Source organism: Dipodomys spectabilis, unplaced genomic scaffold (genome assembly GCF_019054845.1).
Source record: "Dipodomys spectabilis isolate Male_0828 unplaced genomic scaffold, ASM1905484v1 ptg000532l, whole genome shotgun sequence".
In the NCBI taxonomy this organism is placed as follows: Eukaryota; Metazoa; Chordata; class Mammalia; order Rodentia; family Heteromyidae; genus Dipodomys; species Dipodomys spectabilis.
The window spans coordinates 506,944-533,905 of NW_024871209.1; the positions used below are offsets into that span (position 1 = coordinate 506,944).

The 26,962-nt window shown below is 59.6% G+C and overlaps 1 protein-coding gene across 1 annotated transcript in view; it reads left to right on the forward strand.

The window, feature by feature from the left end:
• The first annotated feature begins 2,080 nt into the window (after positions 1–2,080).
• The window catches only part of Ppp2r2c (protein phosphatase 2 regulatory subunit Bgamma), a 61,776-nt gene continuing 36,894 nt past the window's right edge, over positions 2,081–26,962 (forward strand). Inside the window, exon 1 of the mRNA XM_042670283.1 lies at positions 2,081–2,428. Coding sequence (XP_042526217.1) covers positions 2,359–2,428 — 70 coding nt within the window. The 5' untranslated portion in view covers positions 2,081–2,358. The remainder of the gene's footprint in view (positions 2,429–26,962) is intronic.

Genomic DNA, 26,962 nt, shown 5'->3' on the forward strand with positions numbered 1-26,962 from the left:
TGTGTGGTCACTTTAGACTGTTCATTTCACACTGGTAGGAGATCTACCCTGTGGGACTCACTTGTAAACACATGAAAGATGGGAGTGTCCTTAAGAGAGGGACTGGGGTGCAGGTCCAGGGTCAGGCTCCCTCTGGAGTGGCAGCTGGTTCCATCTTGGTTGGGTGCAGGTGGCAGGCAGGAGGCTGAAGGGGCCCTGGCCCTGGTAGTGTGGGCTCTGGAGAATGGGGACACAGCGGGATGGCCTTGATGGGACACTGTGGGAGCACAGGGGGCTGCTGCTGAGCCCTGGGCTCCCTGCATGGTTCAGGCCAGCAAGGTGTTTCTGGGTGGTCTAGGAAAGCTCAGCTGGTGAGGCTAACCAGCATCAGGTGGGTGTGGGAATCTCCCCAAGATCCAGGATAGGGCAGGCCTGCGGAAGAGTGTGGGGAAGAGTGTGGCTTCGCATGGTGACAGTATTTACCCCGAGGCCACGCTCCGGCTAGAGTTAACTGGCCTCAGTGGTCCCATGGAACCGATCTTAAGTCCATTTTACACAGAGGTCCTGCTGGCCCCAGACCCCTCCCACACCCTGTCAGCCTTCGGGGTGCATTCTCCTGAGAGGTGTGGACAGAGCAGCCTCACACCCTGCAGGGCCTGGGCAGAGGCGGGGCCTTCTCCTCTCACATCCACACTGGGAAGTCCAGCGGTGGCCATGGCCACCCCTTCATGCTCCACAGACAGAAACCTTCACCCTTCTTCCCTGTCCCAACACCTCTGCACTCTGCCTTTACTGCCCTGGGGGTGGGGGTGGGGTGCCTGGAACTCAAAACCAATGGAGAAAAGAGGTGAGCGGAGCACTAAGGAACTGCTGAGCCAGGTGAGCCCGGCGCTCGGCCCCCTGGGTGGGTGCTGGGGCCCTGGGGTCTCAGCGACCCCACTGCCTCGGCCCCTCCAAGGCCAGGTGAAGCGCCTCTCCCTTCCTTTGGAGATGGAGAAGCTTGCTGAGTGCAGAGGAAGGCCTGGATCCTCGCCTCCGAATCCCCGTGTCCCCCGCAGGGGGACCCAAGACTTATCATGAGAGGGGGAGGGGCAGCTTGACAGAGGGGACAAGGAGTTTTGGGGACCTGTGGGTTTCAGGGCGGCCTGTGGGCGATCTGGGGGACACACCAATGACGGGAGGGAGGGGGAGAGGAGAGGAGGAAGGGTGAGGGAGTGAGGGAGGCGGGCGGGAAGGAAAGGGGAGAGGTAGCCGAGCTTCTTCCCGGCTTGGGGTGGTCTGGGAGGGGATCTGAGGGCGGGGCTGTCTTTGGGGTCCTCCCAACTCTAGTGTCCAAAGCTACATCTCACCTCTGGGGGAATGGGAGAAGTGGGGGGCGGGGAGCAAGAGAGAATCCAGGGCTCTGCCTGGGGGAGGCCAGCTCACCCAGTTTCTCCAGAGTAGGGTGCTGCTCCCCAACTTCACCTAGGCCCGGCTGGGTGCTCAAGGAGGCCCCTCGAACCTGTGGACCCAGTCCCCTTTCCTACCAGGAAAAGGAGCCACTGTTCTCCTCCCCGTGTCCCCCAAGTGTTCCATTTTCAGGTACCCCCCTTCTTCCCCCAGCCCTTGGCGTAGCTGCCTTCCGCCCAGCTAGGCTGCGGGCAGCCGCCTTCGCCCTACGAGTGCCCCCCGCGCGTCTCTTCCTCCCGGGGACCCCCAAGGACACTCCCCACCCCGCGGCTCCTCCGCCCCCTTCCCCCAAGCCGGCGGTCCGGGTTCCCCCTCCCCGGGCGCACCGCGGCATCGTAGGTGCGGGGGCGCGGCGGGGCGGGGGGCGCGGCGGGGCGGGGGGCCGGGGCGCCGGCTCCACCTGCGGGCGCGGCGGGCCGGCGGGGCGCGGCGGGCGCGGCGGGCGCGGGGGCGGCGCGGGCGGCGCGAGGGAGGGGCCAGCTCGGAGCCCGCGCAGCCCGGCTCGGCCCCGGCTCGCTCGGCGCAGCGCAGCGCAGCGCCGCGCGCGTCCCCTCGCCGCCGCCGCCGCCGCCCGCCGCCGCCGAGGCGCACGGCACCGGGGCCCCCGCCGCCGCCCGCCGCCGCCGGCGCACGGACGCAGCGCGCACCGATCGGCCGGAATGCGCGCCCGGGCCCCGGCCCGCCCGCACCCGCGGCCGCCGCCCGCACGCCGCGCGCTCGCCTGACCGCGGCGCCCGCCTCCCGCGGCCGCCCCCGACCGTCCCCGCCGCCCCTCCCCGCTGCCCGGCGGCGATGCCCGCTCCCCGGGGCCCCGGCGGCCCGCGCCCCTGCTAGGCTGCGGCGGCATGGCCCGCGCGCCCGGCGCGACCTCTGCGGATTGCTTCGCTGTGCGGCGGCCGGGCATGCCCGGGGCACCGGGCACGGCCTTCAATGGGCGAGGACACGGACGCGCGGAAAATTAACCACAGCTTCCTGCGGGACCACAGCTATGTGACTGAAGGTAACGTAGTGCTGCCCGAGGCCCGCTCCGGCCGGCCGCGGCGCGGGGATGCCGTCGCACCGAGTGCCCTCCGAAGGTTTGGACCGCGCGCTGTGTGTCGTGTCCCCCCCGCCCCGCCCCGCCCCGCCCCGCCGCACCCCGACCCGGGCCCGGGCCCCCGCGGCCCGCCCGCCCGCCCTCCCCCGCGCCGCCCGCCCCCCTCCGCGCCGCCCTCCTCCGCGCCGCCCGCCGGGCGACTCCCGGTCTCCGAGGCCGGCCTGCGGCACAGAGCCCCGGGACCGCGACGCTTCACAGGCCGGGCCTTCGCCATGTCTGCCCTGCCCGGGGCCCGCAGAATCTTCTAGGCTGCTCAGTCTGTGGAAACGCAGAGGGACGCCCCCCCACCCGGGGAAGGGGAGCCCGTGGGGTCGGGGTCCCTGCGCGCGCGGGCGGGGGTTGGGGCGCCGGGCCTTCGGGGTGTCCCCCCCGAAGGGGCGCACGCCGCCCCCTCCCCGGGTCCCGCCAGCCCGGCCTCCACCGGGCGGTGGCGTGGGGTCCGAACCCCGCGGAGCGCAGCAACTTCCGGGGCGCGGGACGGGGACGCTCGGGGCTGGGGGCGGCCCCAGGTGAGGGCGGACCTGACCCCGCGGGGCGCCCGGCCTCCGCCGGAAACGAGGCCGAGGGCGGCCGGCCGCCGGCCCGCGGGTGCCCGCGGCGGTGCCGGTGCCCACGGCGTGCGCCCCCCGCGCGGGGAGAACGCTGAGTCACGGCCGCGGGCGGCGGGGCCCCGGACCGGCTTCGGGAGGCCCCGGGGCTCCGCGTCCTTTGTCACCGTGGGGCCGAGGCAGGGTCGCGAGCCCCGGGTCCCCCAGGCCTCGGCGGCTGCGGGGGTCGGGGGAGGGGGGACCCGGCTTCCTGCCCGGCCTGGCGGGCTCTGGGGGCTTCCTGGAGGAAGCCTTCTTTTCCTCAGCCCTACATCGGGCTCCATGCTTGTCCTCGGGCTGTTGTGTAATAAGCCTAAGAAGCACAGCGTGCACTCTTTCTGCTCCCATCTTCCTCAGTTTCCCTTCTTCATTCAGCACCTGCTGATGTCTGACCATTTGCACAGCTAGGCCTTGTGTGAGGCCCGGGACTGGACATAGATCCCCTGCCTTTGGGCAGGCAAGAAATCTGTATGTGTATTTTTCTCTTTTCACCTGCCTCAGTTTCCCTCATGTGTATAATGGATGTAAATAAGACTACCCTGCGTGGTGTCCTTGGAACTGTGAGCTGTTAAAGGTTGTGAGCACCTACTATGTGCCAGGACCACCGCACACAAGGCCTTACAGAGCATCTGCTCTGTGTGTGTGTGTGTGTGTGTGTGTGTGTGTGTGTATGGGGGGAAGCCACTCTCCAAGTCTCCCATAGTGCCTACTGTGTGCTGGGGCCACATACCCGGCCTCACAGAGCACCTGCTATGTGTCAGGGCCACATGCAAGGCCTCACGTGACACCTACTAAGTGCAGGGCAACACTCAGAGTCTTACACGGCACCCAAGACCTCATACAGCACCTGCTGTACGCCCATGCCACATACAAGGTGGCCCACAGTGTGGGCCACACAGAAGGCTGCACTCAGTGCCTACTGTGTCCTGCGGTCACATGCACGGCCCCACGTAGCCTTTTTCCAACTTTGTCCACAGCTTGTCCTTTCCAGTCCTGCCCATGGCTCAGACACAGTGGGGGATGGGGTGCCCTCAGGAAGGGCAGGGTCTGGAGAAGAAGAGGGGGCCAGCTGGTACTTTTAGGATGGAAGGAGGATTGCAGTCTCCTCTAAATGACAGCAGACCTCACACCGCTGCCTGCTGGCAGCCAGCCCAGTGGGGAGTGCTCAGACGTGCCCAGGCTCAGACTCGTGTTCAAATTCTATTCTCACTTCCTACCCGCTGTGTGACCTGAGACGTGATGGAGCCTTTCTGAGCTTCATTTTCTCCCTTTAAAGGCAGAAATAGTAATGACGGTGAGATGGCCAGAGATGGTCCTGATATAGAAAGCTGCCGGCATAGCATTTAGCTTGTTGTTGGCGTTTACTAAAGGGCCCCGTTCTGTTCTGCCTTGTAGCTGGCGGAGCTCCATGAAAGATGAGTAGCGGATGCTTAGGCTCCGTTTGAGAAAGACTCAGGGATTCGAGTCCCATCTGCCTGATGTTTGGGCCCACCCCAGCTGTTCTGATCCACTTCCTGCCCCTCGTACACCATTTGCTTCCTGGTCTCGGGGCTCTGTCTTTCCCCTTGAACCTCTTGCCTGTCCGGTGTCACCATGTTTGGCAGTGGAGTTCATGAGTCTGGTACAATGCTAAATATCTTGAGAAAAGTTTGTTAGTTATTTACACATGGGTATGAATGAGAGCAATGGATTTGTGTGTGTGTGTGTGTGTGTGTGTGTGTGTGTGTGTGTGTGTGTGTGTGCCTGCTCATAGCTGAGATCAGTTGATTTGATTTGGTTGCCATGACTGTTGGGCACAAAGAACTTGGGGTGCAGGGACAACCAGTGACATAGAAGCTCCTAGAACAGTGGGGACCCTAAGCCTTAGAGAAAGGGGACCCAGGGTTGGGAGCTGCTGGGAAGGCTGTCGGATGTCTCCAGAGGATCCTCCTGGCGTTGCTCTCCTGTGCTGCAGGCCCAGGACTTCGCTTTAGAGCGAGTTAAGGGATGTTAGGTGTGGCTGGGCCGACAAAGCCCATCTACCCATCCTTCCCTGGGCCGTTTTCTATGTATGTCCTGCTGGGTGCTGACCCACGGCAGGGAGAGGCCGCTCTACTGCAGGCTCTCAGTCTGGGGGACCTGGCAGAGGTTGCAGAGGCATGGTGCGGAGTGGCCCCGTCTCTGTGGGAGCACCCAGGCACAGCGCCCCCTCCCTGAGGCAGCTCAGCCACGGCCTCTTGGCCACGCCTGCTTCTCTCGTCTGGCTAGGGCTCCCAGGCACCCAGGGGTCCCTGCCGACCTTGCGTGCGCGTGTGTGTGTGTGTGTGTGTGTGTGTGTGTGTGTGTGCTGTGACTCTCTAATGCAGGCTGAGAGGGGCTGTTGTGAGGGAGGGGGCTTGCATGCAGTGGACACCTGACCTTTGGAATGGTGTCATCACTGATCTCCCCAACACCCAAGCTCCCCTCCCCCAGTGCCGCACACCTGTAGCTCCCAGGAAGATGCCTGGGTGTGTGAACGTGAACAGCCAGATCCATCCCAGGGTGGGTGTCCCTGGCAGCAGCTGCTTCCAGAGTGGAAGTGGAAGTCAGTTCTGGAGGTAGAGTGGAAAGTCAAGAAAGCTGCAGGAAATAGGTCTCTTTCTGGGGATAAGAACATGGAATCCAAAAGCTGGGCGCTGGTGGCTTGCGCCTGCCATCCTAGCTTCTCAGGAGGCTGAGACCTGAGGATGGTGGTTCAAAGCCAGCCTGGGGGGCCGGGAAGGTGGCTCAGCGGTACAGTGCTTGCCTTGCATGCATGAGGCCCTGGGTTCGATTCCTTAGTACCACATAAGCAGAAAAAGCTGGAAGTGGCACTATGGCTCAACTGGTAGAGCACTAGCCTTGAGCTGAAGAGCTCAGGGACAGCGTCCAGCCCCATGACTGATAAAAAACAAAATAACAACAAAGCTAGCCTGGGCAGGGAAATCTGTGAGACTCTTATCACCAATAAACCACCAAAACCTGGAAGTGGCTATGGCTTAAGTGGTAGAGCGCTTGCCTTGAGGTGAAGAGCTGAGGGACAGTGCCCAGGCCCAGAGTTCAAGCCCCATAACTGACAAAAAAAAAAAGGAATCTTTGTGGTTGTTGGCAGCCATCTTGGTACCAGGAGGAAGCAAATCCTCAGATGCTGTTGTTGGCAGCCAGGTAGAGAGTGAGGGAGAACTGAAGGCCATGGAGGCCGCCTGTCCTGATGTCCGCTCCATTCTGGGTTTCTGGTTTCAAGAGCTGGCATGCCTCCTTGGTGCACACACCCCCCGGCCTTGTCAGGGGACCCAGGGGGCGGCCTCCACTGCACCACTCAAGCTAGGGAGAACCGAGAGGGCCGTTAGCTTCCTGCTGTCAGAACCCTCTCTCTTTTCTCTTATTTCACTCAAGTCAGAGTTGCTGACCTCTGGGTTCTCCGCCCTGGTCCTGTGGAGGTGGCAAAGGAGAGACCCCCCCCAAGACCTGGGTTCCGGTGCTGTCTCTGCTGGTGGCCTGGGCTCTGAGCCCCACGGTCCTCTCAGGTGCAGTGGGAAGTCCCCATCAGCGGGAACGAGGGCTGCTAGCTCTTCAGTCCACGCGGTCCTTTGTAAGTGTCATTCAGGGTGTGTCTGCTTCCTAGGGACGCAGGCTAGACGAGCCCTCAGAACACACCTCGTGTGCCCACCTCCTGCCCCCACCCCCGACCCTTACAGAGAAACTGAGGCTGGGTGGGAGGAGGAACGGTAGAGACTTACAGCCCAGAGGGAGAGAGGGACCCCGCCAGCCTTTGCTGCAGGACCGCAGGGCTCTGTGTGCCCTTTGCCAGTGCCCTGACCATCCTTTCCTTGAGCTTCTTGGGCAGGGGGGAGGCCGGGCGGAGGCCGGGCCTGCCGGGCGCCCTTCCTCAGACCCCAGCACCTTTGGGCCTCAGGCCGGCAGTGTCAGTCCCTTGTGCTGGGTCATCATGGGCTCCATGAGCAAAGGCTGTGGGGTCACTGCAGTTTACACAGGTCAAGGTTGTTGCCGCTGTCCCATTCCTGTCCCCACCCACAGGTAACTGGCATCGCTCGCTTTTTTTTTTTTTTTGTCGGTCGTGGGACTTGAACTCTGGGCCTGGGCGCTGTCCCTCAGCTGTTCAGCTCAAGGCGAGTGCTCTACCACTTGAGCTACAGCGCCACTTCCGGTTTTCTGGTGGTTTATTGGAGATAGGAGTCTCACGGTCTCTCCTGCCCGGGCTGGCTTTGAACCGCGATCCTCAGATCTCAGCCTCCTGAGTAGCTAGGATTACAGGCGTGAGCCACCAGCTCCGGCTCATCGCTTGCTTTTAATCAGCCCGACCCGAAGCCGGTGGCAGTCACGCAGTGCTGCTCATGTTTCGTGTCTGGAGGTGAGGAATCAGGTTCTAATAAAACATTTCCACATCGTCTCCTGGCTATTTTTACTTGCTATGGCTTTTTTTTCTGTCCTTAAAGCTTCAAGAGCTTTAAGGGACATTTGGTAGGAGGTGTTGTAGGCCTTGGAAAGTGGCAGCCTGGCTGGGGACCTGCTGGGGCTTTGCAGGGGGCGGCAGGAGGTGAGAGGGAAAGGGAGCCGCTCGCTGCTCATCCAGGCCGCACGGATCGACCCTGCTGGCAGTTTGCGATTTTTCCTTCCAGTCTTTTTGTAATGCCCATGTCTGTGTTTAATCAAAGCTGTCATCTCTTTACATAAGCAATGTCAAAGCTGCTTTTCTGACTCAGGATGTCACCTGGCACCTTGCACTGGGCACCCTGGGGTGTCTGATAGACGCCCACACTCTGGACTTGTGCTTGGGTTCAAGCTCTGATATTGCCATCTTGAGATTGTGTGTGTGTGTGTGTGTGTGTGTGTGTGTGTGTGTGCATGTGCACATGCGTGCCAGTACTGGGGCTTGAACTTAGTGGCCTTGTTGCTCACTCTTGGCTTTTTTGCCCTCTCTCCTGAGTCTGGATCTCGTGTTCAAAGCAACGGCACACTTCTGTCTCAAGGTATCTAAGCCTTACCGAGTCCACTCTCCTAGACTGGACATGAGGAGACAGGTCAGGGAGGCGCCTTGCCCACAGTTCCTCTTCTCCATCCTTCGGCCTTCCCCACCCCTCTCCAGGAGGCAGACAGTGGGTAGATGTGTGTGTGCATGCATATGCAGAAGTGAATGAGTTCTGAGTAATAATTGAGTCACTTTCCTGCACCCTTGCAGCTGCTCTGCTAAGAGTGGAGTGCGTGTGTGAAGTACCGATTGCATCTCAGTGAGCCGCTCACCGCTGCATTTAAAATTGGAACTGCACAAAGAACGAGCCATGAAAATCACACACCGAATGCACCCTTTGGCTTCCTGGGTATCCAGACTGACTGTAGAGTAGCAGCCAAATGCAGCGTGGCGGCGACGGAAGATGTGAGAACGTTCTGTGTGTTAGACCTCAGAGTGGCATTTCGCCCTGCTCTGTATGCGTTCACATTGCTTTCCTGTGTGGTACAAGGATAGAATTCTGGGAGTTGGATTCCTTGGCCCCTCCCTCTCCCTCTTGGTGTCTATGATTGGTGGAAGCTGGGAAAGCCTGTCTTCCATTGGGCACATCCCCCGATTGGGTGAGGTCAGAGTGTTAACTGTTCTTGTCCACCCACTGGGACCAGGGGCCGTGGTTCTCCTGGGCTGTTCTGCCTGGCAGGGAGGGGATCTGGGATCTACTTTTAGAGATCAGACTTCATACTGTCCTCTCCGCGAAGGCAGGGTTGGGGTGGGGGTGCCTGGCTTATCTTCCTGTGTTTCCCATTTTGGATTCACATGCCCTCAAAGGGAGGAGGTTACCTAGTGGCCTCTGTCCTGTCCTTAGTTCTGTAGCCTTTATAACCATCGTTGTACCCCTCTCCTTATGTTTGGAATGGTATTCTTTTTTTTGGGGGGGGGTCCGGACGTGGGGCCTGAACTCTGGGCCTGGGCGCTGTCCCTCAGCTCTTCAGCTCAAGGCTAGCGCTCTACCACTTGAGCCACAGCGCCACTTCTGGCTTTTTTTCTTTTTGTTTATGTGGTGCTGAGGAATCGAACCCAGGGTCTCAGGCATGCAAGGTAAGCACTCTACCACTGAGCCACCTTCCCAGCCCCTGGAATGGTATTCTTAAAGAGAGCTTTGTATGCACAATTTTAGGTGAAAACCATACACACTCTTATTATTTTGATCAGTCGTGGGGCTTAAACTCTGGGCTTAGGCGCTGTCCTGCGCTCTTCAGCTCAAGGTGAGCACTCTACCGCTTGAGCCACAGCACCACGTCTGGTTTTTCTAGTGGTTTATTGGAGATAAGAGTCTCATGGGCTTTCCTGCCCTGGCTGGCTTTGAACCATGATTCTCAGATCTCAGCCTTCTGCGTAGCTAGGATTACAGGCATGAGTGCCCAGCACTTTTATTCTTTTTTTTTTTTTGGGTCCGGTCATGGGGCCTGAACTCTTGGCCTGGGCGCTGTCCCTCAGCTCTTCAGCTCAAGGCTAGTGCTCTACCACTTGAGCCACAGCACCACTTCCGGCTTTTTTTCTTTTTGCATATGTGGTGCTGAGGAATCGAACCCAGGGCCTCATGCATGCAAGGCAAGCACTCTACCACTGAGCCACTTTCCCAGCCCCCAGCACTTTTATTCTTGACATGTACTGCCAAGCCATTCTCCAGAAAATTCCTCTGCTTTAGCCACATGCTGACAGCATGAGGTGGTCTGATTTATTTGACCTTTGCTAATGTCATAGAGGAGATTTTTTTAAATCCCTGTCCGAATAGCAATGAGGTTGAGTGCTCTTCTCATTTGTTTAGTTGAGGATTACAGCCCCACCCTTGATGTTCAGAGCTGAAGATCGAGGTCGTGACCTTCTCTTGGTCACTCGACAAACACTCCTGGACTGTCCACTATGTGTGAGACCCAGAGGAGGCCCTGGCCACCACGGCTGGGGGAACGAGAGCTGAACGAGAAAGGAGAAAATGGCTCTGCGGCCTGGAAGTCCCCCGGCATCCAGAGGACAGAGCAGGACATCTGGAGAGGGACACCCCTGAGTGGCCAGCACGGCAGGAGGAGCAGGGGAGGCGAGGAGGCGCCAGCCAGGGACAGCTGGAGGAAGGAGGAGCGAGCAAGGCAGGGAGGAGCCTCAGATCCGCAGCGTATGCTGGGCAGCCGCCAGGGCCCGCAGCACCTGGGACGCGCTCCCCTGGGATCCTTCCCGAGGCCTCGGAGGGTGTCAGGGCCAGCCACGCTCACCCTGCCCCCTGCCCTCTTCAGAGGACACCCTCATCACAGGGTGGACACAGCAGCGAGAGTTCTTCTGGAAACAAGGATTCGAAATGTGGCACTTCAGGAACCCCCTGAGCGGGAGTTCAGGGTCCATGCGGATGCAGTGGGTGGAGCAGCCACAGCTCGGACAGTGACAGACCCCCCCCCCCCCCGCCCTGGCGGCACCTGAGCCCCTCTTGGGAGCTCCCCAGGGCGGGACACACCTGGCGGCCACAGTGCCACCCAGGACCCTTCCACAGTGGGCTGTTGTCTTCCAGGGCCCCGGCTGAATGACCCATTGAGGCAGAACAAAGGCTCCCACAAGTCCTGCTGGGCAGCGTGTGCTGCCCCAAGCGGAGATGGGATCGCTGACCAACTCCAGCCCCTGTGGGTGGGCCTGGCTCCCTGGCCGCCTGTCCTTCCACATCTGCTCCTGTCTGAGACCCTGGGCTCTGGAGGCCGGCCCCTGGCCTGGGCGCCCAGCATGTGCCTTCCAAGCGCCTGCCGCCTCTGAGCTGCGTTCCCATGGGCAGACAAAGCGATGGGAACCTCCGGGCTCTCCACCATGACTCAGTGAGACAGTGTGTGCACGACACGGAAGTAGAATGAAAGTGGATTTCTTTAAGCAATTTCTGAAAAGGTTTCATGGAAACCTTTTAAATATGTAGACAACAATATGTTGAATTGTTTCGAGTCCAGCCCTTCCTTCCTTCAACTGCTTTAACATTTTGCTGTACTGCTGGGTGCTGGTGGCTCACGCCTGTAATCCTAGCTACTCAGGAGGCTGAGATCTGAGGATCGAGGTTCAAAGCCAGCCCAGGCAGGAAAGTCTGTGAGACTCTTATCTCCAATAAACCACTAGAAAACCGGAAGTGGCATTGTAGCTTAAGTGGTAGAGCGCTCACCTTGAGCTGAAGAGCTGAGGAACAGCGCCCAAGCCCAGAGTTCAAGCCCCATGACCGACAAAAGAAAAGAAAAAGAAACAAAAAGCAAAAGGTCTGAGGGCTCAAGTGGTAGAGTGCCTGCTTAGCAAATGTGAGGCCTGGAGTTCAACCCTCAGTACAGAAAACAAAATTGGGTGTAAGTCGGATGTGGAAGAAATGGGAGCTGTTGGAAATAGAGAAGCTGCCCTCCAGAGACTCCAAGATAGGCAAGGAGCTGCTGTGTGGAGTGGGCCAGCCCTTTACTGGGAACGGGGCGGCTGTGGGTGAAGGGTGGGGGAGAGGCAGCTGGAGCTGCTGCCGCGTTGGACATGGAGGATGAAGTCTCGGACCCTGGTCCGAACTTACGAAGACAAGTCTCCCTGCACCGGCCGGGGCTGTCCCCACCTGGGAAGGATCGCGGCAGGCAGAGGCCCGCGCCGTCCGCCCGACTCTGACCAGGCCCCTTCCACAGAGGGAGAAAGCACCCCGCTTCTCATCTGTCCCTCGGTTGCGTTTTCAACGCCGGGCTCCTAGCTAGACCGCCACTCAGAGCCTGCTGCGGTTCCCCGGGCGCGTGTAACGGTCCGTGAGGGTGTGTAATACCTTGTCCCAGGACAGCTGTACATTTCCACGCTGATTGGCGAGAGCGCTGGGCGGCCTCACCTGCCTGTGGCTGAGTCACTGCCTCCCCGGGCAGAGCAGGAAGCCAGCTGGGAGGCCGCAGGGACACCTCTGGAGGGAGGGGTGTCGGACGGCCCCTGGCAGCCCCCGGGTCACGGGAGGGACTCTTCCTCCTCCCTGTGTCCCCTGGACAGACCCCAGCCAGCCTGAGGGCTTGGGGACCATCTGTGTGCCGAGTGGACCCGTGGAGGTGTCGGCGGCTGAACCTCTGCGGCAGCTTCTTCGGCAGCCCTTGAAGTGAGAGGTGGTAAAAACACCCGTGAATAGTCTACAGCCCCTCGGAGAGGCAAGGCTCTTATGGAGGCTGTAAAAATAAACTCCATCAGCGCACATCCAGAGCGTCACCCTCAGAAGTGAGGTGAGCAGAGCTGGGCTGAGCCGGGCTGGGCCGGGCTGGGCTGGGCTGGGCCGGGCCGAGCCCAGCCCAGCCCAGCCGAGCCGAGCCGAGCCGAGCCGAGCTGAGCCGGGCTGGGCTGGTGTTCAGGTGCTCCTCCTGAGGGGTGGAGCCCAGCCGAGCACGTGTTCAGGTGCTCCTCCCGAGGAGGCATATTCATTCTTCCACGTTACTTCCATAGAGAAACACTTGAAAATGCAGAAGGTACAACGGAGTGGATCCGTATCCTTGGTTTTGCCACCATGGAACCGTCATTCCCACGTTGCGTGTGTCCGTCTAACCCCCCCACAGACCACGTTGCGTGTGTCTGTCCAACCCCCCCCCCCCCCAGATTCTAATGTAGTGTGTGTTGTGTGTGTGTGTGTGTTTTGTTTTTTGCTCTTGTTTGTTTTTGTTTTTGGTTGGACATCAGGCTTGAACTCTGGGCTTGGGCGCTATCCCTGAACAATTTTTGTTCAAGGATTACAGGTGTGAGCATCAAGCGTTGGCTGTAATGTAATTTTATGTCTTTTTTTTTTTTTTAGAGCACAAAACAAACTGGAAACATTCCCCACTATGATCATGCACTCATATCATGCACTGCGTAATATTCCATCATGTATAGAGATAATGATCCATTCAAGAGCCACACGTGGGTTCAATCATCCAATTGGTGTTATCTGTGGTGGATATGGGCTGAGTAGAGGGCTGTGGGAAGGAGGAATAGGGTGCAGCCCTCCGCCATGGAACTTCTAGAACCAGGGAGACAAACACGTGGCCATAATCCAGTGTGATAAGGGAATAATACAGCGGGCGGCCTGGGAGCAGGTGGTCAGAGAAGCTCAGGCTGGGGCAGGCGCTGAACAGCACTGGGTGCTAGTGGGAGGTTTGGGGCAGGGGAGCGTGAAGGGGGGAGCAGGGCAGAGGCGGTCCAGGCAGGAGGGACGTTGAATGGCACAGGTGTGAGAACCGGCTGGCGTGTCAGGGCTGCTGGGGTATTTATTCATGGGTCTTGGGTCCCCGGGCAGGCGTGCGGTGGAACTTTCCCAGGCTGGAAAGGAAGAGGCCATGGAGGATGACCAGAGGTCTGGAGAGTTCCGAGTGGGGAGGAGAGAGATGCAGAAGGGGTTGGGACTTTCGAGTGGAGAGAAGAGCAGGTGTGGATAGGGACCGCGGGGCGGCCGGAGCCCCTGGTGTGGGAGCAGAGGGGCCTGGTTTATTAAATATGAGGGCATGAGGCTGGGAGAGTGGAGGGTGCGGAAGCTTTCCCCTCCTGTAGGACCCCAGCCGTCCCCAACTCTTGGTGTTTTAAGATATATGAGCATCCTTGTGATTGTCCATTTGCCTGCCTTTCCTCGGGTGTGGCTCTCTAGCAGGACTTGGTGGGAAGGCTGAGTTTTTTCTGGGTCTCATGGTTGCTAGGCGGGTGTTCTATTGCTGGGACATGCCTCAGCCTGTTTTGCATTAATTATGTTTGAGATTGTCTCATTTCCTGCCCAGGTGTGTCCCTGGACCTTGATCCTCCTATTTTTTCTTCCTTCTCACGGCAGCTGGCACGGCAGGCATGTATGCGCCACCACACCCCGCTTCTTTCTGTTGAGATGGAGTGTGGGCTTTTCCTGGCCCGGAAACTTGATTCTCATGACCTCCGCTTCTCAAGTGGCCAGAATTACAGGTGTGAGCCACTGATTCGCAGCGAAGGGTTGGAGTGTTTTAGTTTTCTTTGTGTTCTTTTTTTTTTGGGTCCGGTCGTGGGGCCTGAACTCTGGGCCTGGGCGCTGTCCTTCAGCTCTTTAGCTCAATGCTAGCGCTCTACCACTTGAATCACAGTGCCACTTCCAGGTTTTTTTCTTTTTGGTGGTGCTGAGGAATCGAACCCAGGGCCTCAGGCATGCAAGGCAAGCGTTCTACCACTGAGCCAACTTCCCAGCCCTGTTTTAGTTTTGTTTTAAAGGGGTAGAATAAAAGTTTAAATATCACGTTGTCTACTAAGCTAAAGTTTAAATAGGACAAAATTTGGGGCCATTTTTTTTTTCTTTTATACAACCCTAAGTCCTTGTGTCTGATGCAGTCTGGAGTCCTCTGTTGATTACGGCCAGCGCACCGGCCTCGATCTCTCCTGCTGTGGAAGCCCCAGTGTGTGGGGGCTGGGGGCTGGCGGCTGGCCGGCTCTGGGTGGGGCACAGGCTGGGTTGGGAGGGAGGAATGCTCATGAGCACTCCTGTGCAGGCTTCACCTGGTACACAGGTGATCCTGGTACACAGGTGATCCTGGTACACAGGTGAAGGTGGTTGTGGGTAATCGTAAAGTGGAGATGAGGCAGGATGCCACCACTTGTTGCTGTGGAAGAACGGGCCAGATCTCAGCAGAACTTTGTGCCTCCTCTGGGAGGTGCAAGGGTGCAGGTACGCCCTCCCCGCTCTGGGATGCGCAGGGGTGCGGCTGACCCTCGGGTCAGGGAAACAGAGCCTCAGGGAGGCTGAGTCCCACGGCCCTGTCACTCTGAGAACTGCTGTGATCTGGAAGGAAGGACCAGAATGCCAAAGCCCCGGGCTCCGCCAGTACTGCAGGCCGCACGCTCTCCCCTGTGTGGGCCGGGGTTGGGCAGGACGTGGGTGGGTCTGGTCTTCTGTGCCACAGGGGCCCTGAGGAGCCTGGCTTTGATGCTTGCGGCTGGCCAGTCCCTCAGTGGGGTGGGGGGGGGGAGGAGACGAGATGGTCTAGCCCACACCTCATGTCTGCTGGGGGGTACCCCGTCCTCCTCAGGACATTTGGACCTGATAGACGGCAACTGGACTTCCCATGATGACCATCTGGCTCTCATGTGCCATCACCATCTTTTTGGAAATCTCGTTTTCTTGTTACTGTTAAGGTGTAGAGAGGCCACCATTCTGTAAGTCAGGCGATGAATACGTTTCTCGGTTTGGATGGTCTCACCCTTCCCTTGCACCTCCTCCCTCCCCCCCCACCCCCCCAGTTTGCCATCATCCTTCATCTCGAGTGAGTCTCAGGCGCTGGGCTGGAAGCAGAGTTGGGCTCTGCCTGTGAGTGTCCTGTACCACAGCAGATGGGGTCACTGTTAGTGCTGGGGTCTCTCCCTGGGAAGTACAGCCTGCCACAGATGGCCTGGCCTCAGCCATGAGCCATTTGGTTTCTTTCTGACCTTGGGTTCCCCTGCCCCCGCCCCCCACCCCATCTTGAATCTCCTGAGCTGTGCCCGGTCTTGTCTTCCTGATCTTCTCTATACCAGTCCCCCTGTTCACAGAGCACCCTTAATTCTTGTTAACACACAGAAAAGGAGGCCAGTGGCAAAGCCTCTCCCAAGGGGCAGATTAGACTGGAGGTGTGCATTTTTTTTGGGGGGGTGGCACCTGTCCTCACCCCGCTCGCACCTCCCCTGCAGGGTTGGGGTCTTCAGGCGATGGTGGCTGGGGTGGAATGAAGCCAGGACCCCGTGGTGAGCTCACAGCGCAGGGACAGGTGAGCTGGGCTGGGCTGGTGCAGCGCGGTGCCAAGAAGGACACGCCGACCTCTCCATCCGCTCCTCTGCTTGGCCTTACGCAAGCATTTTACCGGAAACTGCTCCAGTCCTGGCGATTGGGCCCTGCTGGGCAGCGGGGGCCGCGCTGTGCCCCCCTTCCCCCGCGTGTCCGCCCTGCGTGGACCTGCCTGGGGTCCCCCCAGGCCAGGGGGGTGAGGGTTATCTCTGCTGACCTCATCACGTTGGCATTCCTCCAACCTCACACCATCCTCTCCAGGGTCCCCCACCCTCACTTCCTTGCTGCTGTTTGTCCTGCGCAGGTGGAGGACCCTGGGAGGGCTCTGCCGCTCAGTCGGCGTGACTCTGTTTCCCCAGCAGTGCCATCCGCCCTTCAGCTGCAAATCAGGGACAAGAATGTCCTCTTGAGGTCAGACGGGCAAACGGAGATGCCCAGCTGCTCCGCAAGGTCTCCACACAGGCCCGCTGTTACGCTGGGCAGCAGTACCAGGCGGAAGGGCCCTCACCTCGGACGCACCCCATCCCGCCTCTCCCGCACCAGCCAGGGGTGGACTGCAGTGTGCCGTTGGGACGGGACCCTGCAGAGGCTCAGGGCTGGGAGAGTGGCCCCGGCCGTGGCCAGCCCAGAGTGTGGTGTCCACAGGAAGGCCACAGTGCCCGTGCTGGCTGTGGGTGACCGCCTTCCTGGAAATCCTACAGCGCAGAGCCCGCACAAGCCTCGTGCCAGGGCCTTAGAGGACCACTGCGCGTCCAGGCTTTGGAGTCGCAGGGTCAGGCTGGAGCCTTGGCATGTCTGGGTGATAACAGTCCTCCCTCCTTGCTTCCCACCTTCCCTCCCTCCCTCTCTTGATCCCTCCCTCCTGGTTTCAGACTCTGGGGTATCATTGACCACGCACAGCCCTGCCTACCCAGTCCTTCCGAGGAGGAGAGTAAAGGGGCTGACCTGAGCTTTCCTTTGTCCTCCTCCTCTCTGGCTACCCCGACCCAGGAGGCTGAGAATTAATTATGCTTTGTCTTTGTAAACAGGCAGCTATAAAAACCTAGGGGCAGTGCAGCATCTTCTCCATAAAACAGGCTTGGCTGGATTTATAACCCAGGCCCTGCCTGCTGCCCCGCCCCCACCGGCGATAAAGGGAACCATCTAGAAAGTGCCAGCCACAGGAGAGGAGCATGGCAGCGTAGCAGGCACTGGGTGGGGGGGGGCTGTCCCAAGGAGAAGGTGGGTGTCGTTGGGGGTCATGGCTGGGTGGGGCCCTATAGGTTTGGAGATGGCCATGGGGGCCTGCACGTGGCCCTGGGTCTCTTCATTTCCAGCCATCCATACAGTCTGCCCTTGGGTGAGCACACGCCATGTGTCAGAACCTTCTAGAGGCTGTGGCTGTGGTTCACAGGATCTATGTCCCAAGGAGTCTCCAGAGTGGACCAGATGGGCCAGTGGTGGGCTAGGGAGAGTTGGATCTGGGGCAGAGTGCAGGGGCCGCTTGCCAGCCTGGGTGGCTGGAAGGATGAATTCATTTGCACTGGACTCTCAGCCTGCTGTGTTAGGCTATGGAGAGACAGAATGCAGGAAGAATGGGACCTCTGTAGGCTCCCAAGGTCGCAGCGTCCTCTGAAGAAGGAAGGGGGTCTGAGGGCCCTCTGTGTGGAATGGGAGACTGACGATCCTGCCTTCGTGTGAGCCCCTTCCAGGTGTGGGAGCTGTCTTGGAAAGGACGGAGCAGGAGAGGCGGGAGGGCCCCAGCTGGAGGTGGAAAGGCCTGCCTTGTCTCCTTGCACAGGAGGGCTGCAGGTGTTTGTAGTTGTGGAAGCAGAGCAAGCTCTGGACCGCAGCCGGATGCTGGACCAGTCGGGTCCTGGTCCTTACAGCTACCTGCTGCTGCTGCTGCTGGCTGTTGCTCCCCAAAGACGGGGGTAGGTGGGGGTGGAGGCCCCAGAGTCCACACCTCCACTCAAGACCTCACAGCTCCCGGGGCCAGAAGAGTTGGGGTTCAGCCCCTACCTCCTGGCTGATACCAGAGCAGGAGCCTTCCCACCATGCCTTGTGTCTCCCAGTGCCAAATTTTCTGCTACAGAAAACTTGCATTCCCCGCCAGGAGAGTGGGGGAGATCCTGGAGGCCTGGGGCCCAAAGCCCCCCAGGCTGGACAGGTCCCCTGGGAGACCCCCCAGCACTGGTGGGGCTCTGGAACTCGTATCTCACCAGGTGTGAGGGGAGAGGACCCAGGCCACCTGGAGCAGCCCTGGCGGGGGAGGGGCACCTGCTTTCCAGAACTTTCAGGATGGGGGCAGGAGGGTTAGGCTGTCGTCCTTGTGTTTCTGGATTCCTAGTGAGGAGGGCCTAGGGATCTCTGGCACCTGTCTGTGATGCGCGCCATGCCACTCACTGGGTGGGGACGTGGCTGAGGCCACGGGCCTTCACAGCGGCTCTCTCGGTGCTCACTTAGGCAGGGAGCTGCTTCCGTGGTTACAAATGCAAGCTGTGGGTTCTCGGGGTGCCCTGTCCTGGGCGCCAGGCTGAGGGCAGGGAGGAGCAGTTCTTTCACTGGGACAGTGGAGATGGCCGGCTCTCTGAGGCGCTGTGGGGGGCTGTGGGGAAGGAGCAGGCCCGGCACGCCTTTGGGGTGTGTCTTATAGAGGAAGTAGGTTCTTGCCCTGCTCAGGGTGCGGTATATCTGAGGGAGACCCCCACAGTGGACATCCTGCTTGTGGCTGGTGTCATCAGGTGTGTGTGTGGGTCCCTTTGTGCATGTCCATCCCCTGAGCATGTCCATCAGCCTTCCTTCTGGGAGAATGCCCTGGAGCCCCTCGTCTGCCCCCTGAGTGGGAAGCTGCTGGTTGACCTTGACCCGTTCCTGCCTCAGTGATTCAGGCCGCAGGATCGGCCCTGTCCTGTCTCACTGGTCCCTTAGTTAAGTGGAGCAGAGAGATCCAGAAGCTGGTGAAGGGAGGCTGAGTCTAGGAGGTTGGGGCTGGGCTGTGTCCCCGCAGCTGGGCTTTGCTGGGCCGGTGTGGATCGCTCTCGCACACAGACAGATGGGTGTTCTAAGACGTGCTGAGATTTCCTCTTTTCCATGATTTGGCCATGGAAGCTGTCTCTTTGCACCCCCTAAAGCAGAGGAGGAGGAAGGGCAGCTCCCCAGGCCTTGGCGGGACCCTGCGATGGGGCCCGGGTGAGGATCTCGGGGGCGGTGAGCGCCTGCCCGCTCCACCGCCTCCCCCAGCACACCCTCCCCCCTCCCTCCCCCCCCCCCCCCCCCCCCCCCGCGCCCCGTGGCTGTGCTGAGGGAAGTGTGACAGCCTCACGGTGGGGTTATTTCAAGGGGGTTCCCATGGAAACCAAGAGTGGGTGGCTTCCCTCGGTGCCACGTGTGGGGAGCTGGCAGAGCTGGCAGCAGGTCCTCACGCAGGGGGCAGGGGCCTGGCGGCCCTGCCCAGGGGGTCCCCGAGGTCCTCACGCACGGGGCGGGGGCCTGGGGCCACCCACCCACTCTCCATGCCCACTCTGCACCGCCCAGCTCCAGCCCCCAAGGCTCCTGGAGGTGGGCATCCTGGCTGCCCTCCAGGGCCACTGGGCTTCGCCCAGAGGGGGCTTCTCTATCTTGAACTGTCACCAGTGGAAGCTTCCAGTGTCTCCCTGGCAGAATTTCTGTGTTGAGCTTTAGATCCTCTCTTAGGACCCCTGCCCTGGCGTGGCCTGAGTAAACCCAGGACCCCTGGACTCCCCCCTGCATCCTTGTTCATTTTGGTTTGACAAGCAGAGCCTTTTGTTCTGAGACTGTGTCGATGTGAAGTGCACCGCATGGCGGGCCTCGCTTGCCCCTTGGGACAATGGGCACAGCAGCACCTGCCCCGCTGGGCTTCGAGAGGGTTGGTGCCGTCAGAAGGGCCGAGCTGGTGTCATTCGAGTTTCTGTGGTGCTGGGCCCGTGGCCAAGGCAAAGGCCTCAGATGCTGAGGTGCACCCAGGAACGGCCCGCGGTGCCCAGCCCCGCCAGGTCCTGCGGCCTCCCCTGTGCGCCGGGCCGGGCTGTGTCGTGGGTTCCGTCCTTAGCCTGGCATGGCCGGTCGTGTTACTCCTCCTCTTATAGTTGAGGAGACTGAGGCAGGGAGGCCACCACATATTCACACCTGGAAAGAGGCTGTGCGGGGACACAGCCTGTGTTTAATTTCAATCAGCACTGTTGGCCACTGTTGGTTCTTGGGGAAGAAGGCCCGTCCTCACTGGAGCGGGGCAGGGAGGAGGAGGAGGGTGCTCGGTGGCACGTGGCAGGGGGTGAGGGAAATAGAGCCTTTTGGATGTGGTCAGAGAAGACGCTGTGAGGACCCCTCAGAGTCTGGGCATTTGGGATGATAGCCGATACATCCCAGATGGTCCCTGTGGATAAGGTCCTGCTCAAAACCCTGTAACAACTTCAACATGACCCTCAACTACCTTTGTTACTGCAGGCACAGAAAGTTCAAGTGCCCAGGGAAGTGGCAGAGCCGGGATTTAACCAGAGCCCAGCGCGGGAAACGCCTGGGAACCGGAGCTTTCAAGGATCCTTACCGTCCGCTGTAGGCAGCTGAGCTGGGAGGCCTTGGCTTGAGGCCACAAGGTTACTTGGGGTGCAGAGGTCCCCCTGTCTCTGGTTTTGGGCTTTGGGAGCCAGAGCGCTTCAGAATACCCCTTTATGTGAGAGCATTGAGAGCGAGCGGGCCTCGGTGTTTGGAAGGCCGTACACCGGAGGAAGTCATGGGTCAGAACTCCACTTGCCTTAGAACAGCAACTCCGAGCCTTGTTGGTTTGCAGAGCTGTGCTTTGGTGGCAGGGGGCTGTCCCTGTCACCTGGTCTTGGAACACTGGATGAGCAGGCAGACCAGCCGGGCCCCTCCGACAGCTGCCCTTCATGGACGGCCTCTAAATTGGTTCCAGTTGGATGAATTGAACACAGTTTCTGGTAGCACCTGTGGAAATGGTGCCAGCAGGTCATGGCTTACCTGCCCGGACAGCAAGTGAGCAATCATTCTGGAGGAGCATGGGGAGACGCTTGTTTGGATGTGGTTGTGCACCTTGAAATGACGTGTACCCTGCTTCTCTGTCCGGAGAATGTATATCATTGACCCAGGGTCCTTACAATAAATGAAAATGCGGTAGGGAAGCCTAGCTGGTGGATCAGCATGGGAAGTCCTGTGGGTCTCTCTCTGTGCAGTGTCTTCCAGTGAAAAGTAACAAGGAGACTAAGCCCTTCTCGTACTGTCCTCCTTGCTACAATGGGGTAAAAAGATTCTGATCTTTTATTCTATTTTATTTGAGAACATACTGTACAGAGGGGTTACAATTACATGGGCAAGATAATGCGTACATTTCTTACCAAGCATTGCAGCCTCCTCCTTTGTTTACCCTTCACATCCCTTCCCAGCCTCCCCCCTCCCCCCCAGTCCCAATCCTTCCCCCCCTCTTTTTTTTTTTTTGTTGCCAGTCCTGGGGGCCTTGAACTCAGGGCCTGGCTACTGTCCTTGAGCTTCTTGTTGCTCAAGGCTGGTGCTCTACCACTTGAGCCACAGTTGTTGTTTTGCTTTTTGTTTTGTTTCTGTGGTTAACTGAACCATGATCAACTGATCTCAGCCTCCTGAGTAGCTGGGACTGCAGGTGTACCACCAGTGTCGGGCGCTTCTGATCATCTTGAGGGAGCGTCGATGGGTGATTTGGCCCTGTGTGAGGCCCTGGCAGGGCTGCTCAAATTTCCTCGGGTATTATCCAGTGGCCTGGGGGCAAGTCAGTGCGGGAGACTCGGCTGCTGTGAATCTGCGAAGGGCTGCCCGGGGCCTCCTCTCCCTGTCTCCGCACTCAGCCTTGTGTAACAGGCCGCAGGGCTTGTTTGTCTATCCTCCGTTCTCAGGAAGGCGCTTCCTGCCTGTCCGTCCACCTACGTGTCTACTCCTTCAGCCCTGCTGATTATTTGGTTCTGGGCTGTAGTTTTCCTAATCTACCCGCTCCTTTCTAATCCAACGTTGGAACCCGGCCAGGGTCCCAGACACTGCATTGGGAGGCTCGTGACCACCGTTGCTGCTTCTGAGCTGGACAAACCAGTGCTGGCCTCGCCGCTGGAGCGCGTGGACTCAGCAGGACAGCGGGTTGGGAGGCACAGGACCCATCTGTGCCGGCCCCGGGACAGATGGCTCTGCTAGGACTCCTGGGGGTGGATGGGGAGGGAAGACATTTTCCGAGCACCCGGCATCTTCCAGAGCTTTGTCACAGCACCGTGGGCTGGGCCTCGCTGTCTGTGTCGGTACAGACCAGACACACGAGGCCCAGAGTGGTTGAGTTACTGGTGAAGGTCACACAGCCAGGAGGTGGCAGAGGCGACTCCCCACTCATGATCTCTTCCTGGCTCTGGAGGTTGTATACCAGGAAGCTGTGGCCGTGACTTACCAGAAAGATCTGAGCGTGGGTGACACATACAGGAGTGAGCTGGCCTCTGCCGCTCCCTGAGGGCCGGGCCCTGGCGCATCCTGGTGTCTCACCGGCCAGCCAGGCTGCGGGGGGGGGGGGGGGGGGGGGGGGGGGGGGGGGGGGGAGGGGAGGGGGGAGGGAGGGTGGAACTCTTTGCCTGCAAAATCCTTTCTGATAGGATCAGTGGAAGGTAGAGGGGCCACACGTCAGCACCAGGGCGGGTGGGATCAACTCATCAGACGGCTACAGGCGCCCCCAGGAACTCTGGAAGGAGCCTGTGGGGAGGGGTGCAGGAGACAGGGCGAGAGCTGGGCCCCCCTGGAAGCGTGTCCTGGGCCGCTGTTGGTGGAAGACGCTGGCTTTCATTCCTGGCCAACTTTGTGGTGCTGGGCAAGTCACGGCTGTGCTGGAGCCTCGGACCCCCTGGCTGTGGCAGAAATCAGAGGTGCCTCTCTTAGGAGGCTCCCGAGACCTCCAAACTCCCAGCACAATGCACGGGGCCATCACCACTAGAGCTGCTTCCCACTGGCAATGGTAGACAGGAAAGCGTGGAGGCAGGATGTGCGTGTTACAGCCCCGTGGCTCAGCTCGTTAGCTGGGCGGCCTGTGGTGAGTGTTCTGACCTCTCTGTGTCTCCCTTTGTGAACTCTTCTCACAACCAGGGTTGCTAGGGGCTCTGCTGGGCTAAAGCAGTGCTGAGTTAAGTGCTCAGCTTCTTCCGGTGCCTATGGTAATCATTATGATCACGGAGGTCACAGTGCCCCTCTCCAGCCCTCCCTCACCCCCCCCCCCCATGGCCATTCAAGACACACAGGAGAGACCCACAGCAGCCTAAGCTGAGCACAAAGATGGGTGGACTGGTGTGGGGCCTCCAGGTCGGGGTGGTGGGCTTGGAGGCTGGAGCAGGTGGCCGAGGGCAGGTCTGCTTCCCCGTGTGGGCTCTACATTGTCACACGGGGGGCGGGAACTGTGCCTCCTTGCCCGCCGCCTCCAGCACTCAGGGCGGAGGGGAGGCCAGACCTTCTGCTGGGGGCAGATGGCTGAACCCGGTGTGGGAGGTGGTGTGGTAGACCCAGCCCAGTAGCCTTCTTGGGCACAGGCGGAGTCCTTGCCCCCGAGTCCCCACGCTGCTGGCGGTTTCCAAATCTCATCAGGATGTGGCGGCTGGGCCTGGCAGCTCAGCTGGCCCCTGTGAGCCAGGCAGACACTCAGAGCTCCGGCTGCTTGGCTGAGAGCCGCCCTGTGCTGGGCATTTGCTTTGGTCAGTTAGCAGGAGGAGGAGTCATGACTCGTGTCCCGGATGGAGCCAGGGAGGGTTAGTGCGGGCCAGAGTCAGGAGTGAGGAGGAGCCAAGGTCTCCTGTGGGTGTGGCTGGCCCCAGCCACTCCTTTTTTTCCAGCCCCACCCCTTCGATGTTGGTGCTCGACCACCTGAACCACACTGAACCAGTCCTTTTATTGTCAATACTGGGGTTTGAACTCAGGGCCTCACGTTTGCTAGGCTGGATGTCTACCATTGGTGGCATGCCCCTCTGTCTTGCGATCACCTTCACCCCCAAACTGTTTGCTCCTCACTGGGAGGATTAATTGGGGGGACGGAGGCCCGGGATGCAGAGTTGAAGTTAGGCCCGTGCTGAGGGTGTGGTAATGCAAACCTGCGCGCACGCCCCGCAGAGGGAGGCCAGCGGTCAGCGCGTGGGCAAGCGCTGGCACAGGCAGGTGGGAAGACACCCGGGTCAGCACCGTGGCGTCAGCACCACGGACAGCACCCAGACAGCCTCAGCTGGGGGTCTCCGTGCCCTAGGGGGCAGCAGGCTCCTCCAGTTTGTCTGCGCTGCTGAGCTGCCGTGTGCGGGGTTCAAGCCTTCCTGAATTCTGCCTCACCGACGGGCCCCTGGGGACGGAAGCCAGCAGGATTTTCGATTTCCCCATTTCTGCCTTCTCATGGGGTGGGATCTGGGCTCGAGTCTCCAGGATGTAGAACTGATTGCTCAGCCTGAACCCCTAAAGATAGACACCCTCTTCCCAGGACGTCCCAGGTGATGAACTCCTGGTCCATCTGTCCACCCATCCACCCAGCTGCTGCCCAGCTGACGTGTTACGGTAGACCCTGGGGGCCTAGGGGTCCCACCGTCTCTGGGATGGTCTGGCGTGGGCTGCTGTGGCAGTACCTGAAGCTGAGTAATTCATAAATGAGATTCACTTTCTCCAGTGCTGGAGACTGGGACGTCCAGGATTGAGGGCCCAGCACCCGGCAAGCGGCTCCTGTGTGGTCTCATCCAGTGGCCAAAGGTGGGGCACAAGGTGGGGAGAGCACAGAAGAGGGCAAGACTCACTTCTACAACACCCCACTCTGTGGTAACTAACCGCTGAGATGACAACCTTAATCCGGTCCTGAGGGTGGAGCCGGGTCTCTGGTCATCTCTCATTAGGCCCCGCCGCCCAGCCCTGATGTTTGGGGATGAAGAGTCCCCTCTGTGGACTTGGGGTGTGTAGTCAGCCCGTATCAGTCTTGTGGTCACACCCTGGCGGGTGACTGTGCGGGAAGACACCGGTGGACAAGGAGACCGTGCCATATTCCGTGTCTTTTGTGACAAGTTCTGGAACAGAGGGTCCAGCGCCTCGGTGTGGGGATGGGGGCCGTGGGGCTGGTGGGTGTGGGGCCGCTTCTCATGGTCCCTCCTTGAGGTGGACCTCAGGGATTCGCAAGTTTCCCATGCAGGAGAGGGAAGGGAAGGGCACTGGGTGTGCACACGGGCAGCCTGGTGGGTACAGGAGCCATGGGTGTCACAGGTGTCGAGGTGCGGCCCCGCCAGGTGCTGAAGTGTGCATTTGGCTGGTGGTGAGTACGGGAAGTGCAGCCCTAGGCCTGCGGACTTGGCCCTGAGGGTTTGGCTTCACAGCAGAGTCTAGGATGGGAGGTGCCCGTGGGTTTTGGTTTAGGAACTGCTCTCCTCCATGGGGTTTGGTGGGTGGAGGGATTGGCAAGGCCGGAGGGCAGGCGGCTGCCTAGAGGAAAAGAGAGGGCTGACCCCAGGACCTGGCCACCCTAGGGTGACCAGACCCTTCCTCCCAACAGCCTGGCTTACATCTCCTTAATGCAGAAGCAGATAGGAAGTGATCTTCTTCCTTTCAGCCTCTTATGGGATGGAAATGAGCTGTTTTGAGCCGTGCTAAAGTTAGATTTCTAATTTTCTTTTAATCTGTGTCTTGTGTTCTAGCATTAGGAACAGGGACTCACCCCACACGAACGCAGCGCTGTCCATCAGAGCTGGTCCTCAGCTGTACCACAGGCGCTGCCGCCGGCACGCACAGCCCTGCATTCGTAATAAATCTAATCCGTTATCTTTTTAGGCTTCAGACTGGAGTAATTAGTCATTTCTGCTGATCCTGGCAGTTCAACGCCTTGCCGCGTTCATACAGGCAAATTTCCCTGGACTTGTTTTTGCCGTGCCTCGGGAGCACACGTGTCTCTGTGTGTCTCCTCTGCCTGTTCCTCGAGGGGAAATACCCTGCCACTCTCACCTTGGCCTTTTCTAGAAACTGGGGAGGTGACGGTAGTAGTAAGTGGAGTTCTGGGGTTCTCACAGCTCCGGCACTGCGCTGGCAGAGGGAGGCCCCTTGTGCTCTGACATCCCCGAGCGCGGCCCCCTGGGTGTCCACAGCATTGCGTTTCTCCCTCCTGCACCCTGTGGTCAGGCAGGAGCCCCCGTGCACCGCTCCTCTAGTGTTCCCTTACGGTTGCATTCACAGTTTGCCCTCTACTGCACACCAGGCCCCGAAGCAGAAGTGACTAGTCACAGGCCGTGTCTGCTGACCACAAGCAAGTGCCGTGGAGGCCCGGGAGAGCAAGGTGGCTGCAGAGCTGGACACCTGAGGACTTTCATCAGACGTGGATGAAGCCCCAGGAGTCCCGTAGCCATCAATACGGTTTCCAGAAACCCATGAAGTTCTCAATGAGAAACAACTGCAGCGGGCTGCTGTGGCTCAGCCTGCGATCCTGGCTACTCGAGAGGCTGAGATCTGAGGGTGGTGGCAGGAGTGTCTGAGACAGAAAGCAGAAGGCAGAGGTGGGGACGTGTGGTTCAAGTGGTAGAGCCCCAGCCTTGCGCAGAAAAGCTGACAGGATAGCCCTTAGTTCAGGCCCTAGAACTGGTATGCACGCGTGTGCATGCACGCGTACACACATGCATAGGCGCACACACACACACCACCTAGAACTGGTACGCACGCGCGCGTGCACACACACACACACCACCCCAGAAAACAAGGAGGAGGAAGCAATTGTGATTGCAGAAATTAGAATCTAAACTTGGTTGAAGGAAAGGTGGTGGTTGTTTTAGCTTCTCCCTCCGACTGGCACTTGCCATGAACAACCTGAGAAAAACTGGACCAAGCTGGCGTGGGCACGATAGTGACCTTGCTCTGTATGAGTCATATGACCTACCTGGCCGTGCAGAAGCCCTGGGCATGTGGGGCTGCGCATGCCGTGGCAGGAAGGTCTGTGACCAGCAGCCCAGACAGCCTGGGCCTTGGGACAGGAAGAGAAGGCTGTGGAGCTCCACAGAGCCCACGGGTTCTCCTTCACCGCCCTCAGGACCCCAGGGTAACACGGCAGCCAGCACACGCCAGAGCCACAGGGTAACACGGCAGCCAGACCACGCCAGAGCCACAGGGTAACACGGCAGCCAGACCACGCC